The 16,274-nt window shown below is 40.1% G+C and overlaps 1 protein-coding gene across 1 annotated transcript; it reads left to right on the top strand.

Moving 5' to 3' along the window:
- The first annotated feature begins 1,765 nt into the window (after window positions 1-1,765).
- Window positions 1,766-8,844, top strand: LOC125293339. Its single transcript, XM_048241207.1, has 3 exons — window positions 1,766-1,877; window positions 7,205-7,323; window positions 7,509-8,844. Exons 2-3 carry the CDS (start codon window positions 7,298-7,300, stop codon window positions 8,842-8,844), a joined length of 1,362 nt encoding a protein of 453 aa, XP_048097164.1. The 5' UTR covers window positions 1,766-1,877; window positions 7,205-7,297.
- Window positions 8,845-16,274: the final 7,430 nt, after the last annotated feature.

Below are 16,274 nucleotides of genomic sequence, written 5' to 3'. Positions count from 1 at the left end.
CCCATTCATCTTGTGTATCTGAAGGATTTCTGTAGGCATCATCCATGTAAAGCTAGACAGTGCTTGTAAGGTAATAAAGCATAGTGAGTTAATGCAGTTATGACCTTTTTGAACATAACCAATATAAGTGCAAGGCCCATATTGATGCCTTGCCTCCCTAATGGCACAATAACAACATGATTGTAAAGTTTCATTCCTACCAAGCCCCCCAGGGATGGATTACTGCACAGGCCTACTGGGCCCAGGCCCAGGGGCCCTGAAGCCCAAGCCTTTGCATGCTCATTGCCTCAATATCAACAAATCAGGATGTAGGCTATGAATCTGATTGAATTAAAGTATTATATATATATTGGCCATCCCCAAAATGCCCCAGAATACAGGAAATCACATTGTGCAAACTAGAATGTAATGCCAAATGAATTACAATAGTGGATGGAAAGCTGCTAAAGTTGGTGGGGAAATTCCTGAAAAAAAAACATTAAATCACTTAATCTTTGAGTTCATACAAACCCTCGTACCAAAAGACCTTGTGTGTCAAGGCGTTCTTGAGATATAACACTTGACCTTTGACCTCCAACATCAATTCACTTCATCTTTGAATCCATACAAATACTCATACCAAATTTCAGGCATGTATGTCAAGGCATTCTTGAGATATCGCACTCAGTGTGTTCATTGACTTGACCATTGACCTTTGACCTCCAACATCAACTCACTTCATCTTTGAGTCATACAAACACTTGTACCAAATTTGAAGCACATGCGTCAAACCGTTCTGGAGATATAATGTGCAAAGCATGAGATATGGCTGTGACTTTTATTTTGACACACAGGAAACACTTAAACAGGATGTGTAGTTTTAGGGAGCACCAGATTGTATGCATTAGAAGCTGAGACAGTTGATTTCACAGGTGACACCTGTGCCAGTGTTCTAATTAGCCCGGGAACTACTCTGGGAGCTTAACAAGCGCAGCTGCCTTTAGGCCATTATGACATCACAGCCTTTGAAGTCTAAGGGGGAAAATTGAGCTTTTTAACATTTTTAATCCCCTATTTCTCAAAAAGTATAAACTTTATAAAAAATCTGAAATAATAACTCTCTTGCCCCACTCCAGACCTTCAGAACGGTTATTTCAACATGTCTGTACGTTAAGCGGTTAGAGTCGCATTAATTCTTGAAAAGGTAAAAAGAAAAGGTTATAATGAAGAAGAAGCCAGGAGATTTCAAGATAGTGGATTCCATCCACTATAATAAAACATTTTTCCCAAATCCCCAAAGCCCCCCCACACACACACACACACACACACACACACACACACACACACATATGCGACAGGGCCCAGGGGTCCGAAAGTCCATAATCCGTCCATAAAGCCCCCAGATCTGTTGGCAACAGAGGTAACATGATTATAGCAATAGGCTACTGAGGTAGTGGACTGCATTGTAATGCAGCACAAGTAACTCATTTGGAACATCACACTCAAAAAACAGATAATGTAATGACACTTTAAAGACATCAACCATGATGTCCCACTGACATTACATCTATAAGTGTTAAATAGCCTATTTAAATAGGGCTAAATGAAAGTAATGACAATTTGATAGGCTGTTAGGCTAGCCTGTATAGGCTACACAAGATCAAAACATGTAGGAATTCACGCTAAACTCCACCCATGGAAACTCAGAATCTCAGAAACCGTATATCTGGTAACACCGGTTGTCCATATGCCACTTCCTTGAAGTGAAATCCATGGGCTACTGAGGAGCTGTACCAAGAAATGCAATGAATGTATTCTGAGATTTCACTATTTATTACCTGACAGCTTGATGTTAAAAGCTAATAAATCAGGTATGGGCATGGATATCATAATATCAGGTATGGGCATGGATATCAACTCGATGGTGTTTATTGTCTCTATTTGCTTTGTCTCTCTCAGCTGAAGTCTGTTGTTTCACATCCTTGACTGTGTTAGGCAAATTCCTCTACACTGAAGTGGTAGTGTGCTGGTCAAGATTGAATAGGCTAGACTATTTCTGTTTCAGTTTCAATGTATATACAATGTTAAGGGAAATACGGCAGTATGCTTTAAATGTTTTAAAAGAAAAAAGTCTGGCAGTTTTTCACAGATCTCTATTTCTCGTCTATGTCACCGAGTAGGCCTAGGCTACTGTCGGTATGGGGAAAAAAAGAAAAAATGAAGACAATCGTTGCTACCTACTCGAGTTGATTGAGAGCATGATTTTAAAGATGTAGGCCAGTAGTTCTCAAACATTTCACAATGAGTAGGCTATCCTCAGAAGAACAGTTGGCTCCCCAACCATGGTGGATTGCCCTAATGTGGGAAATTTTTAACATTTTGGACATCTGTTGTAGGCTATATTAGGTTACAATGTGAGGGCAACACATTAAATCCACATCCAAATTTGATCACAGGACCCATACAGCTTTGGCTTTCCCATATTTTCACTGACATTCACTAGTTTGGAGAAGAGCCACACCCACTGTATCTTAGGTGTCCCACATTAGGACAATTTAGTATAGTATTTAGTATTAGTTATAATACAATATGCAGTCTAATTTAACTAGACTACTTTTACATTGTACATAGTGTTTTGCATATTTATTTATTTTTCAAGAAAGATATGATCACATGATGTTATATATTGGAATGGTTTTCTGAGTGTGTTTAGAGGTTCCAAATGCTTGCTCCCATTTAGCTTTAGCTGATTTCGAAGCGCTGCAGCCAGGGCAGATCTCTGGTTTGATAGAATTAATTTTTGTCTGGTTTTTTGCTTACCCCAACATGGGGTGACCCTAAGGGAAATGATTTTGGAGTTAAAAAATGGCCGGATTTCCCCTTTAACTATGACACCAATCTCACCTCTCAGTTTAACTTAATCAACCTAATTTTAATTTTGACAAATTTGACATCCATAAGTCCAAATTCCAAAATAAAAAGCCTGCCCTATTTCATAGAGCTCTCCATTCACATTAAACACTATATTTCTACTATATCCTGTTGCAGTAATAAGAAGGCTGCTTGAACACTATTGTACTTTTCAAATGCTTTATGTAAATGGAGTTGTTTCTTTTTTTATTATTATTAATAATTGTATTATAAGGGCCCTATTAATATTATTATTATTATTATTATTATTATAAGATTTATCTTAAGATTTTTTTTGTGAATCCGGCCCCTGGCCTGTGGCAAATTGTTGCATAGAATCTAAAGGCGCTTTCATACCTATTGTGTTCCGAATCACAGGCTGAATCGATACAGTTTTTCTCCATTGTCCCCTGGGTTTGTTTGTGTTCACATGGCAGCATTTATATCGGAACAAATGATAGGCCTATAACAAACCCACGTGAGATTAAACGTTGGTCTACAAACAAACGCGTGATTAAAACTGTTCCCTGATTGGTGACATTTGACAGCTGAAGATACTATCCCGCAGTCACCTAACCCCACATTTAACATAGGCTATTAAGAGCTTTGTGTGTGTGTGTGTGTGTGTGTGTGTGTGTGTGTGTGTGTGTGTGTGCGTGTGCATGTCCAAGTGTAGCTTCCCACACTCTCTCCCGTTTTCGCACGTAATACCGGTAAAGTTAGCCTCCATCTCATTGAGGGTCTTTTGAAAAGGGGGACTAGAGAAATAGTAGAGCACAGGATCCAGCATACTGTTGAGATAAGTCAAGCTAATGGTGATATAAAAGGCCATCTCAAGAGACTCGATGCCTTCATAGTCAGTAAGCTGTGCATTTCTCAGCCAGATCAGGACCCGTTCAGACATCAGACATTCGCTTGAAATTCAAAACATAGGCTATAGTCAGGGGGCCTATGTGGTTTCTGTGGGTTTGAAATGTTAATTTTTGGAGAGTGGTTGGACTATCTTTAGAGGTCATTGAACATGGAGAAAAATGATGTCTCCATTTTTTTTACCTGTTTCAACTTTATTTTTCTAAAATTGTATATTTCACTGTAATTAACACCATAAATTTTGCCTAAATCACTAGCAATGTTGAATAAAGTTCACAAAACAGTAATTTTCAACAGTATGTTGAAAGCATTGTATGTCAGTATTATGATTGTATGTCAAACAATTATAGATAAGATCAGTTTCGCCAAATACATACTCCATTGCTGAAAGATAGCGAAAACATAACAGAATCACAGATGAGACCTCGAACAACATTTAATTCATTTACATATACACAACATATTAGACCTCACTTCCACAATTTCCTCATCAAAATTTACAACTAGTCTACTAGACCCAGAGCCAGTCTACGGAGAGCCTCCCCACTCTCTATTAATCCCATACAAACCGAATTTGGCTGCAGTTCACCAGAGTTCACCTAGATGGCGATCACGTTCAAAATACATGGGGTCCTATGGAGCTACATGGCTAAATTTATTGTTTTCACCTATTTAACTGAAACCCTCAGATTTTATTTTATTTAATTTGCAAAATGGATATGGATTATCAATCAAAAGTGAAATAATCCTGGAGTCATGTCCTTTCGTTTTCTTACAGGTTGGGTCGTTGTTGCCCATAACACGCTAGCATTGTGCTAATGAATGACGTCAATGACACGTTTGAAAGGCTTTTTAGAACAATTAAGTGACTTTAAAAAATACAATACTCAACCAAGTGTATTGTATTTGCCTCCCCTTTCGAATACAATATTCAAATTACTTGAAAAAAAATTATATCCTGAGAAAAGTGGATTTTGAGGGGTACAGCTCGAAAATTTGGCTTGAAAATTTGGCTTGAAAATTTGATAGGCATCAAAGACTCAGCACTCGCTTGGTTTAGATCATACCTTTCTAACCGTCAACAATTTGTACAGGTCCATAATAAACCATCTACCCAGACTATGGTAAAATATGGAGTGCCTCAAGGCTCAGTACTGGGGTCCTTGTTGTTTTTATTATTCTTATGCAGATGATACACAACTATACCTCTCCATAAAACCTGATGAATCAACCCTGTTAGCCAAACTTGACACATGTATAAAAGATATAAAGACATGGATGACGAATAATTTCCTGCTTTTGAACTCAGATAAAACAGAAGTCATGGTTTTAGGATATCATATCCACATCACTGGCTACATAGTGATCTTCCACTGACCTCATCCACAAGTGTTAAAAACCTAGGAGTTATAATTGACCAGGACCTAGCACTAAATAATCACATAAAACAGATCACCAAAACTTCATTTTACCATTTAAGGAACATCTCAAAGATAAGGAAGTCCTTATCTTTACCAGATGCCGAAAAATTAATCCATGCAGATTATTGCAATGCTCTATACACTGGCTGTAATAATACCTGTCTAAAGAGCTTACAGCTTATACAAAATGCAACTGCTCACACACACACACAAAATATGAACATATTTCCCCTATCCTAGCATCTTTATACTGGCTGTTAAAAGTCCTTGACTTCAAAATATTACTTATATCTCTTGGTTGGTTGCCTGCATTGAAAGAGGACACCTCATGAAGATGCTCTTTTGTCTGCTTCTGACAGAAGAAGCACTTATCTATGCTGGCAGCAGCTGCTGCTGAACAAGTGTTCAAGGTCCCTCTAAATGGTGGAGTTGCAGGTGTTGCTGCAGGTTCAGAAGATGATCTACCACGTCTTTTCTGAAGACACTGAGTCCTGCCTGCTTTACATGATTTCTTGTAGCAAATCTTAGCTTGCTGCAGATGATCATTGTTACAGGTGGATGTATAGTAGTTCCTGTGCCAAACTGCTTTGTTCTGTTTATAAAATAACTGCACTGTAACGTTGTAATCGTTGGCTGATCTGTGATCACAATCTCCATAATCTCTCATGGACAAAAACAAGAAATTTGGCATATGTCTCTAATGATGGGTCATTCACCAGTCCACACATATCTGCCACTGGATATATAGCCCAAAATCTGTTTCTTTTGCTGTAGAGAATATGTGTGCCATCACCTGACTGACAGAAAGACACACCTCTGAATATAACCTAGACTGTGCCACCATGAACTATGAAAATGTGCTTGCTCAAATGTAGGTCACTAATATCACCAACCATGAAGAACAGAGCACTGTGTGCTTCAGGTTATTCGATATTCTAAATTCTATAACTGCCAGCTATCAACAGCCAACTGTCACTGCTAGTGTCTCTCTTTCTCTTTCTCTCTCTTACACACACACACACACACACACACTCACCTGTTTGTCTATCTGATCCTATTACCCTTTCTTTTCTTCACACTTACGGAAGGCCCTTACAGACTTCAGGTGGTACTAGCTATGTAAAAGTCTATTAAACTTGATTTAACAGAGATCTCTGCACTTTGTGCTCTGAATGGGTGTAGACAAGAACTGGCAGAGCAGGCTAGGCCTACACTCAAGCACACTAATAGGCATGAATTGATAGTATTGATATTGAAGTATTATTTTTTTAAGCGGACAATTTTAAGCATTTTAGGCACAATTTCTTGTTAAAGAGATCAATCATCAGCCTAAAAATGTTTTATAATGTTGTATTGTTTATGTGGTCCACTTTTGCATACTACCTTGTAGAATATCTTTGCTTTTTGGCACCAAACCCTATGCTATAATCCCAGCAATGTGAGGTAAAACACCAAATTTGACCTTTTCTGAATTTGACCTTTGATTTGGGTCCTTTAAAACCTTAAAAAAAATGGAGACATGTTTTTTTGTTACTCTTAAGAACCCCTAGAACAAAGATATAATACTCTCCAAAAAGTAACATGCAAATCCCACAAGCCCCCAAATTAGACACATACAGTGTAGCCCCCCCCTACTACTAGCTAGATAGCCTATATACTGTAGCTCTGTTCAAAGTGGAATAAACTTGTAGCCTAACGTGTAGGCCTACAAAAATGTAAGCACCAGCGAGTTGTTCCGCTACAACGGGCTGATTGTTTTCTCACTGCAAACGAACCGCTCTAGAGTTTGATTGAAAACGAGCCGAGACCACCTCCTTCAAGCGGTCTCGGTCCGTTTGTTTTGTACCGAAAAAGAGTACGATTGCTGCTTCCACATAATCAAACCGATATTTGAGGGAAACGCTCCACGTTTTGATTCAAATAGCCAGGTGTGAAAGCGCTCTAAAACAGATATGACCAGTATCACTAGTATTAAGGAATGTAAATAAATAATAATGAACTGAAACTGGGTTGTTTTATTTCAGGATGGATGTGTCCTCAAATGGGGAAGTTGGAACCTGTATGTTTATTTTGCATACTGAACTGCCGTTATTCAACTATGCCAATGTTCCTAAGAAATGCGACAGTCCTTAAGAAAATATTGGTGAATAGCAATATTTTTGTTGTTTTTTTTAGAAATCTATTTAAGATTTATCTTAAGATTTTTTTTGTGAATCCAGCCCCTGGCCTGTGGTAAATTATTGCATAGAATCTAAAACAGATATGGCCAGTATCATTAGTATCAAAGAATGTACTGTAAATAACTGAAACTGTGTTGTTTTATTTCAGGATGGATGTGTCCTCAAATTGGGAAGTTGACTTAATCACTCCACTCTGTGCTTTGGACAACCCTCCTTCCCCCCCTGAGCTGAGAGATAAAGATAGCTTTCATGTCTTTATCAGCTACAGCAGCTGTGATTCACAATGGACACAAAGCCTCATCACCTGGCTGGAATCATCTCAGTGTGGTCTACTGACCTGCTACCATGAGAGAGACTTTATTCCAGGCTGCAGCATCCTGGACAACATGACAAACTGCATTCAGAAAAGTCAGAAAGTGCTCCTTGTCCTCAGTCAGGACTTTGTGAGGAGTCGCTGGTGTCTGCTGGAGGCCAACCTGTCCCTGTTTCGAGACTGTCTGGAGTGCAAGCCTTTGGTTCCAGTGCTACTGGAACCTGACATCACCATCCCTATCTACCTCTGCCACATAACATACCTGGACGCCAAAGACCCAGAGTTCCACAGTAAACTGTTAAAAGTACTCTGCACCCCCAATCACCAGCTGCAAGGTTCTAGTGTGGTGCCTTTCCAGCCACCCTCGGTCTACAATGGCAAAGCTCTGCCGCCTCTCACATCTGTGAATGAGGAGGGCCTTCACAGGTGGGAGGCAGGTGTGTTCAGTGACCAAGGAGTTCCAGAGCAGCTGCGCTTAGTGGTGCAGAATGAGGAGAGGTACATTGCAGCTATCAGGATGGTTAACAGTGTCTCTCAAACAAAGGTCTGGGTCCGGTCTTTGGGCTTTAGGCTATTGTTATATTTTATTGGAATAGCATTTATTTTATGTTTAGGCTTCCCAATAGCTATTTGTATTGGAGAATATGGTCCATCAGCAGCAATTTACATTTCCGCTCAATTGGCTTTTATCTATAGACTTTGTTTGTTGCACATAGACAGTGATAAGTATTTAACGCATGAAATGCAGAAGTGCACTGGCCAAGCTAATGTTGCTCTTTCTGATGAGAAGATTCTAATAGGCTGTCAGTCACGAACCAAACTGTACCTCGTGTATGTATCTTTGGATGGATGCAAGCTCATGTTCAATGAGACTTATCAGTCAGCCCTTGCTGAGGAGATGTTCCAAAGGGCCTTGCTCCACTTCTCTTCAGGATATGCCTGCTGTTTAGCCAAAAGGCACTTCCCCTTCGACATTTCCAGCTCAAATGGCCACTTGGAAGGTGGCGTGTGCTTCTGTCAGTATGTCTCTCAAAAGCTGAAGAACCGACAAGTGGTCATAGGATTCCAACTACGCTTAAAGGAATTCTGTGACATCCTCTTGCAAGACCTGTGGATGTCAGACCAAATGGCTGCTTTGATGCATTGCACTGTTAATATAATATATTTCTAGCTTGATTGATTCAGCCCTTGCTTTGCTGCACACACTAGGGCTGTGATACATTTATAAAACTTTTGTCACTTGTACCTGGAGCTCATTGCATGGGAGGCCCATCAAGAAGTCATGTGAAATTGACCTCACCTCGCTGAACCAGAAATGGATGCAAAACACTGGAGAGTGGAGAGTGCAAAACTGCAATAAAGTTCAAAGTGCATAAATATTTTAGGTTCACACATTACACCACTACAAACACTACACACTAAATTCATACATAGCACTCAATGCCTACTGATAGCTACCCACGCATCAAATGTCACACAAAGGCCCAGTAGTAGGTGTACACACAGTGGCTACAGCCTGCAGTCCCCAGTCCTGGTAAAGTTCATTAATATTAACATTAACATTAAAACCATTTAGAATACATCATTACTTTATTAAGTTTACACTAATTAAAAAGGCAAAGGCCACAACAAACCACCATGCAGCAGGGACTACACTACTGGACCTCGGGCTGAGCCACTTGGGGAAGGCAGAAGGTGTGTAGCACAGGTCGGCCGCCCTAGCACGGACAAACAAACAGAACTAACACAAAGCAAACAAGATGAAAACACACACAAAATAACCTATAGAAGGAGGCCAGGGCTTAAGGCCTTTCTGGCTCAATGCTGGCACTCAATTAACCACTACAAATAGCTCTTCTTAAAGCAAACCACTCTATATCTACAACAAAATCAAATAAGGCAATACCAAACACAAAAGCACATAAATAACTCAAAACGAACAAAAGAATCAAACTGCACACCATCCACCTTACCCACTGCTGACACAAAGGAGACCAAAAAGAGGGGCCGGGCCCTCAACAGGCCCGCGCTTTTGCCTCGAACGTCGACTACTAGGCTGCAGCCTTCCAGGCCGCGGTCCATCCCTCCAATGAGCGTCGTCAAAACAGTAAACGTCATCGACAGCGCCACAGTTTGAGGTTGGAGGCTGTAAAAGCCGGCGTCTTTGGAGCTAACAGTGCTAAAAGCAAGGATTTGACAATAAAAGAGTTACACATGTACACCGATGTTTGGTATTAATGTATAACAGTGCTAAAAGCAAGGATTTGACAATAAAAGAGTTACACATGTACACCGATGTTTGGTATTAATGTATCTTAAAACCTATAGCCTACTAGATCAATGGAAATGGGCCTGTGTTGCGCTGTATCAATGTTACGTTATATCCTCAGAAACAGACGATAAAAAAAACGTAATTTCATGGATGTTTATGTGTCTGATTGGTGGGCAGTTGTTTATTCGATGCTAATTGGATGTGATAATGATGTCGTATCTTTCTTGTCCCTCAATCTGTAAAATTGTCACTCTGAGGTAAATTGCAGGAACGGGACACCCAGATCAATGCAGTGATTAATTTGACCATCATTCAATGTCAATGTAGCCTAAACAAGTGCAGACGTTACCTGTATGTTACTTACCTATGTGTTGATATTGTGTGGCCCATGGGTTCATCTTTGATCAATATTAAGGCTAAATAAATAACTGTGGAACTGGGATTGGCGAAGAAACTTGATTGTTTGGCTATTCCTAATGGAAATTCTTCTTTGAAATGCAGCACAAGCTAGTGGACAATGGCTAGACTAGGTTATGAAGTAATGGTCTACATTATGTACCGGTAGGCTGTGTAAGTGTTTATGTGCACAGCAAGACACTTATTGGCTATTCTTCAAATTTCTTAAAGATATTACACTAAGCACTTTCACTCACAGAAAAAAGATCAGATGGTCCAAAATGAACAAACTTTATTGGAGATACAGTAAGACACTAACATATCAAAAAGGCAGAGGTGTGTTTGTAAATTTACATTTCTTACCCTAGTGAGGATTCAAGGATGTTTACAGTCACTTACATGCTTAGAAATACAATAACTTATGTTTATGGGTTGTTATCAGATGTTATTTTTCCCAAACTGATGTGTAATGGCGTGGGCTCGTTCACACCATCACATAATGGGGGAAGAAAGACAGTTAGTAAAAATAGTAATTTATTAAGAAAAAGTGCAATCTAGCCAGGTCAATAATATGTATCTACTGTAGGTATGTTGGTGAAGTGTTGTGCCTGTATTGATGTAGTGAGCGTCAAGTAGATCAGTGTCTTAATGTTAGCTGTGAAGGAAGAAAATCATAAGAATCATTAAGATAAGAGTGAGATACAGAATGATGATGTGTCTGTGATACATGAATGAAGAGTGTGTCTGTGAATGAAGTAAGTTGGATAGTGACTGTTTAAAAGAAAACAGTGCCCACCTATGCAAAGTCCTGTAATGTATTTACATTGCATTGAAACGCATTGTGTGGCAAAGATCAGAAAAGAAGAGTGGGTGCACTCGAAGCCTATCTGGTCTGTTGTCTATTTATAGGCAACAGGACACACAGGAGAGCAGGATTGTGCCTGCTTAAATGAGTTAACATCTTTTTAGGTTGAACTGTGTCTAGCTGTGTCCTGCTTGTGGGTCATGTCTAGAAACTGGCCAAAAAAGAAACAGCAGACACTGAGTCCCTCCTTAAGGAACGCTGTACAGATATGACTCACACCATATACACTTACATGTTTAATTGCACCTCTGACCTTGAGCATAAGACTGCAGCTGTTGCAATAAATGGAAAGGACTGTCAGTTAAAGGAAGGTAGCACCCTGATTACGCATAATATATTTACATATTTGGTATTGCTGGATTCAGCACAACCTTTCTAACAAAATGGATTTGCATCATTAAATACTCACAAGCTGTTGTGTATATGTGTGTGTGTTGGGAATTGTGAAGAACTGACATATATACCTGATACATGGCCAGGGGCAGCCGTGGCTTACTGGTTAGTGCTTCGGACTTGTAACCGGAGGGTTGCCGGTTTGAACCCTGACCAGTAGGCACGGCTGAAGTGCCCTTGAGCAAAGCACCTAACCCCTCACTGCTCCCCGAGTGCTGCTGTTGCAGCAGGCAGCTCACTGCGCTGGGATTAGTGTGTTTCACCTCACTGTGTGTTCACAGCTGTGCTGAGTGCGTTTCACTAATTCACGGATTGGGATAAATGCAGAAACCAAATTTCCCTCAAGGGATCAAAAGAGTATACTTATACTATACATGAACTCTTCCCATGTCAAAAACAGACAGTATGTTACCATGTTATTTTCACCGCTGTTTATTTCTTTCATTGACAAACTGTAGGTCTACACTTTTTTTCCAGTAATGGAGGCCAGCTGGATTGAAGCTTTGGAGCAGTCTCTACGAAAAGAGACAAATCCCCATGTTAAGAGAACAATTGTCGTGGTGAAAGACAAGAGTAAGGATGCTTTTATGGCATCCCACCTTCAATCCTTGGAAGAAAATGGCCTTGGAAATTTTACAAGCCTGAAAAAAAGACAGCCTGATCAATTTCAGTGGAGATGTGAGAGAGCTAGTCACTGCAAAGGGAACTCTTCCGGAGACCCACAAAAAACAAGAGCCAATAGCTGTGGGGCTTATGTGTCTTTCACATTTGTAAGCAACAACTGTTGCAATGGGTGTATTATCCGTCTAATGAGTGAGCATTCGGGACACGATCCGACCAATTCATTGGAGAGCAGTGTGAATCGTATTGACCCTGATGTGATTAACTACATCCACACACTAATTCAACAGGGCCAATCAAATGCAGAGGTCCTCCTCCACTGCAAAGAATGGGCCGACATGTACATGAACTCTTCCCATGTCAAAACAGACAGTATGTTACCATGTTATTTTTCACCGCTGTTTGTTTCTTTCATTGACAAACAAACTGTAGGTCTACACTTTTTTTCCAGTAATGGAGGCCAGCTGGATTGAAGCTTTGGAGCAGTCTCTACGAAAAGAGACAAATCCCCATGTTAAGAGAACAATTGTCGTGGTGAAAGACAAGAGTAAGGATGCTTTTATGGCATCCCACCTTCAATCCTTGGAAGAAAATGGCCTTGGAAATTTTACAAGCCTGAAAAAAAGACAGCCTGATCAATTTCAGTGGAGATGTGAGAGAGCTAGTCACTGCAAAGGGAAATCTTCCGGAGACCCACAAAAAACAAGAGCCAATAGCTGTGGGGCTTATGTGTCTTTCACATTTGTAAGCAACAACTGTTGCAATGGGTGTATTATCCGTCTAATGAGTGAGCATTCGGGACACGATCCGACCAATTCATTGGAGAGCAGTGTGAATCGTATTGACCCTGATGTGATTAACTACATACACACACTAATTCAACAGGGCCAATCAAATGCAGAGGTCCTCCTCCACTGCAAAGAATGGGCCGACATGTACATGAACTCTTCCCGTGTCAAGGACAGGCGTTACCACGTCACTCCAAATGATGTCATAACCATCCGGAAGAGTTACAATGCACACTGTCGCATGGACTCAAATGACTTTGTGAGTGTGGATCATTTAGTGAAATCAACACTGAAAAATGATATACTGCACTACCAGCCTCTGTCCCACTCTGAAAATCAGCCGTTGGTTATTGTGTATAGCACGCCATGGCAGAGAGAACAACTGAGAAAACATGGCTCAGAGATGATCTACTTGGATGCAACATATAAAGGCATAACACAATATGGATTTGCATTTTATGCAGTCATAATTTAATCTCAACAAGGACGTGGCGCTCCAGTGGCCTTCTTCATTTTAAGCGAGGAATCCACCGAGAACATCTGTCTATGCCTTAAGAAGTTGCAAGAGGCAGTCAGTCCCTATCAACCAAGGTATTGAAATTTTACATTACATGTAGTGTACTCTGATTTAAAAATGTTGTCTCACCCTTGTCTCAATATTGACCTGCTTTCATATTGGCTCCCTTACTAGGCTAGGCCTTAAACCAGTCCTATTTGGTTTGTCAGTATAAAAGGAGTAAATATTGATGTTTTTTGACAAGGACTGCCACCCTGGAAATAGAAAATAAATAACAGCATTGGATTATGTTCTGTCTGATCTACACACTGCACTTTCACCTTTAAAATTCCCATCAGTACAACCACTTCTGCAGAATAGTTTTCTGCCTTTGAGCACCCCTATCCACTTCCATTTTTATATGAACATCTTACCATTACCATGCATGTCCATGGGTGTGGTTAATTCAGCTGTGTAATGCCTGGTCTGTGTAGTACCTGGTCCCTCGATCTGTCTCTCGATCAGCTATCAGCTATAAGGCATTTCTCCAGGCTGCACACTATCTGCTGACACCTCCACCCTGCTGATTACATCTTTGGTTGATTTTTGGTCGTATTTCCTTGAGAACTGGGGACATTCATATTTCAACAGTCAATATCATTAAAAGAACTTATGTTTTAGCATCAAAAATCGGGGGACAAAGTGGGTTCAGATTCACTCACACCCTTACGCTTCCCCTGCTTCTTACATCAATTCTGTGTCTTGTCTTGGAAATAGGTGTGTCATGGTAGACAGGGATCTAAAGGAGATCAATGCAATAAGGAAAGCTTTTCCACACACTAGAGTTTTACTTTGCTGGTTCCATGTTCTTCAGGTAACAATCTCTCTCGCCACTAAATAAATATCAGTTTCTCTTTTTGGTGATTTGTTATCTAAGTATATTTTTTTGTTTGTGATCTATCCACATAGGCAGTCCATCGCTGGCTGCAACGTCAAGATGAATGCAAAAAACATCCAGCGGTGAAAAATGAGGTCATTAGGGTAATGATTGCCCTCAAACAGTGTGCAACAGTGAGTTACAAACACTTGTTTATTTGTCAATTGTTTATTTGCTAGTGTTCGACTTTCTTCTTGTTGAACTTATGTGGAAATGTATTGTGGTTTTATAGGAGACAGACTTCAAAGACATGTCACACCGAGTACTACACAGTGTGGATGAACTCACAGGCACCTCAAACATCTCAAACTACCTGAAAATGCAGTGGTTTCAATATTCTGCAATGTGGGCCAATTTTGGAAGGAAGGTGTTCCATCAAAATAGTGAAACCAACAACTTGGCAGAGAGGTTTGGATTATGTTTACATTCAACTAAACTGATTATCAACTCTGTGGTGCATTAAACATGCAGGTTACAAAACCCTAAACAAAAAGACACAATGGTTCAGGCGCGCGGGAACCTATTTTTGACCAGGGGTGCTGAATACGATTCCGACGATTTCTCCCCTCCTGGACATGTTTCGGATTTTGACTGCTAAATACATAATTTTAGTGCGGTGTGCGGGTGATAGAGAGAACTTTTAGGGATCAATAAAGTATATCTATCTATCTATCTATCTATCTACGTCCTGGGCAGCCACAAATTCCAATGTTCCGCGACAGCACTCCGACTCCACTGCGCCCACAGAAGCGCACTTGACATCATTAGCCTATTTCAGTGTAGCTAAGGAAAATTACTTTTCTGATCGTCAAAACCACACCAGCGATGTTTGGCTTTAAGGCTAATAATCAGGCTGCAATGATCTCGCAAATAATTCCTGAATAGCCTAAAGTGTGTCGTCTCCACAGCAAGAATGTGTCCTAATAGTTTCTATCTGCGACTAGTGAAATGATTTCACTAGCTATAATTTATTAATTTTGCAAAACTGTACAACACAATTAAAGTTTCTTTCAGCTTATCCATGCTTTTTTGAACGTGTAAATCGCATAGAATATGTAGGCCTATATCAACCGTAGGCCTACACACTATCGCTATCACCAGAGACCGTTTACAGATTAGACATTCTCTGGCTATTACATAGCTGAAACCACGCCTACGGTTCTTACAGTAACTAACTCACGTTTACGTTGATCTCTATAACTGTTAATTTTTAGTAGCCTATATTCCAACCAATCCATAACCATATTTTGCTATTTGACTCATCATTTCACATACAAAAATATAAATAATGACAGACAGCTAATTAGTAATTATTTAAAAATATAGGCTATATAACAAATTTTTAAAATCTATCTCCTGCCAGCAGGGGGTGCTGCAGCACCCTCAGCACCCCCCTTCCCGCGCCCTTGCAATGGTTCACCTGGCACAATGGCTTCACACCTACAGTAGTTATCAATTCAAAATCTGCAATTGCTTGGCATGCCCCTCATGCTCCATATGGATCCATCCTATGGATCTGTTGTTGTAAAGATTCTTTTTCAGCATGAAATACCAGTTTCTGCAAGGTTATGCAAACAGACGTGTGGATGAACTACTTCAACTTCTCAATGAGAAGGTGGTGACCTACTACAGGTTGGTTTGCAAGCTTAATGTCAAAACCTGTCGTGTATTGCATGTTGCTTTTGGAATTGCTTATAGTGGAGCAGCATAATCTTTAGGGAATCTCTTCCTTAGTGCGTATACCAAATTTCATGCTTTTATCACAAAGTGATTGATTTTCGCACCTAACCGCTCTAATATTGCTCATTTTCTTTTAAATATCTTATGTCTTTA

This window comes from Alosa alosa, chromosome 4 (genome assembly GCF_017589495.1).
Source record: "Alosa alosa isolate M-15738 ecotype Scorff River chromosome 4, AALO_Geno_1.1, whole genome shotgun sequence".
In the NCBI taxonomy this organism is placed as follows: Eukaryota; Metazoa; Chordata; class Actinopteri; order Clupeiformes; family Clupeidae; genus Alosa; species Alosa alosa.
This window is presented reverse-complemented; position numbering and strand designations above follow the sequence as displayed.

What these genes read in the sequence shown, in the direction of transcription:
- LOC125293339 (XM_048241207.1), top strand. Translation starts at nt 7,298, where the DNA reads ATGCGACAGTCCTTAAGAAAATATTG. An exon ending in CAGTCCTTAAGAAAATATTG is followed by an intron (nt 7,324 to 7,508) that starts GTGAATAGCAAT and finishes GTTTTATTTCAG; the next exon opens with GATGGATGTGTCCTCAAATT.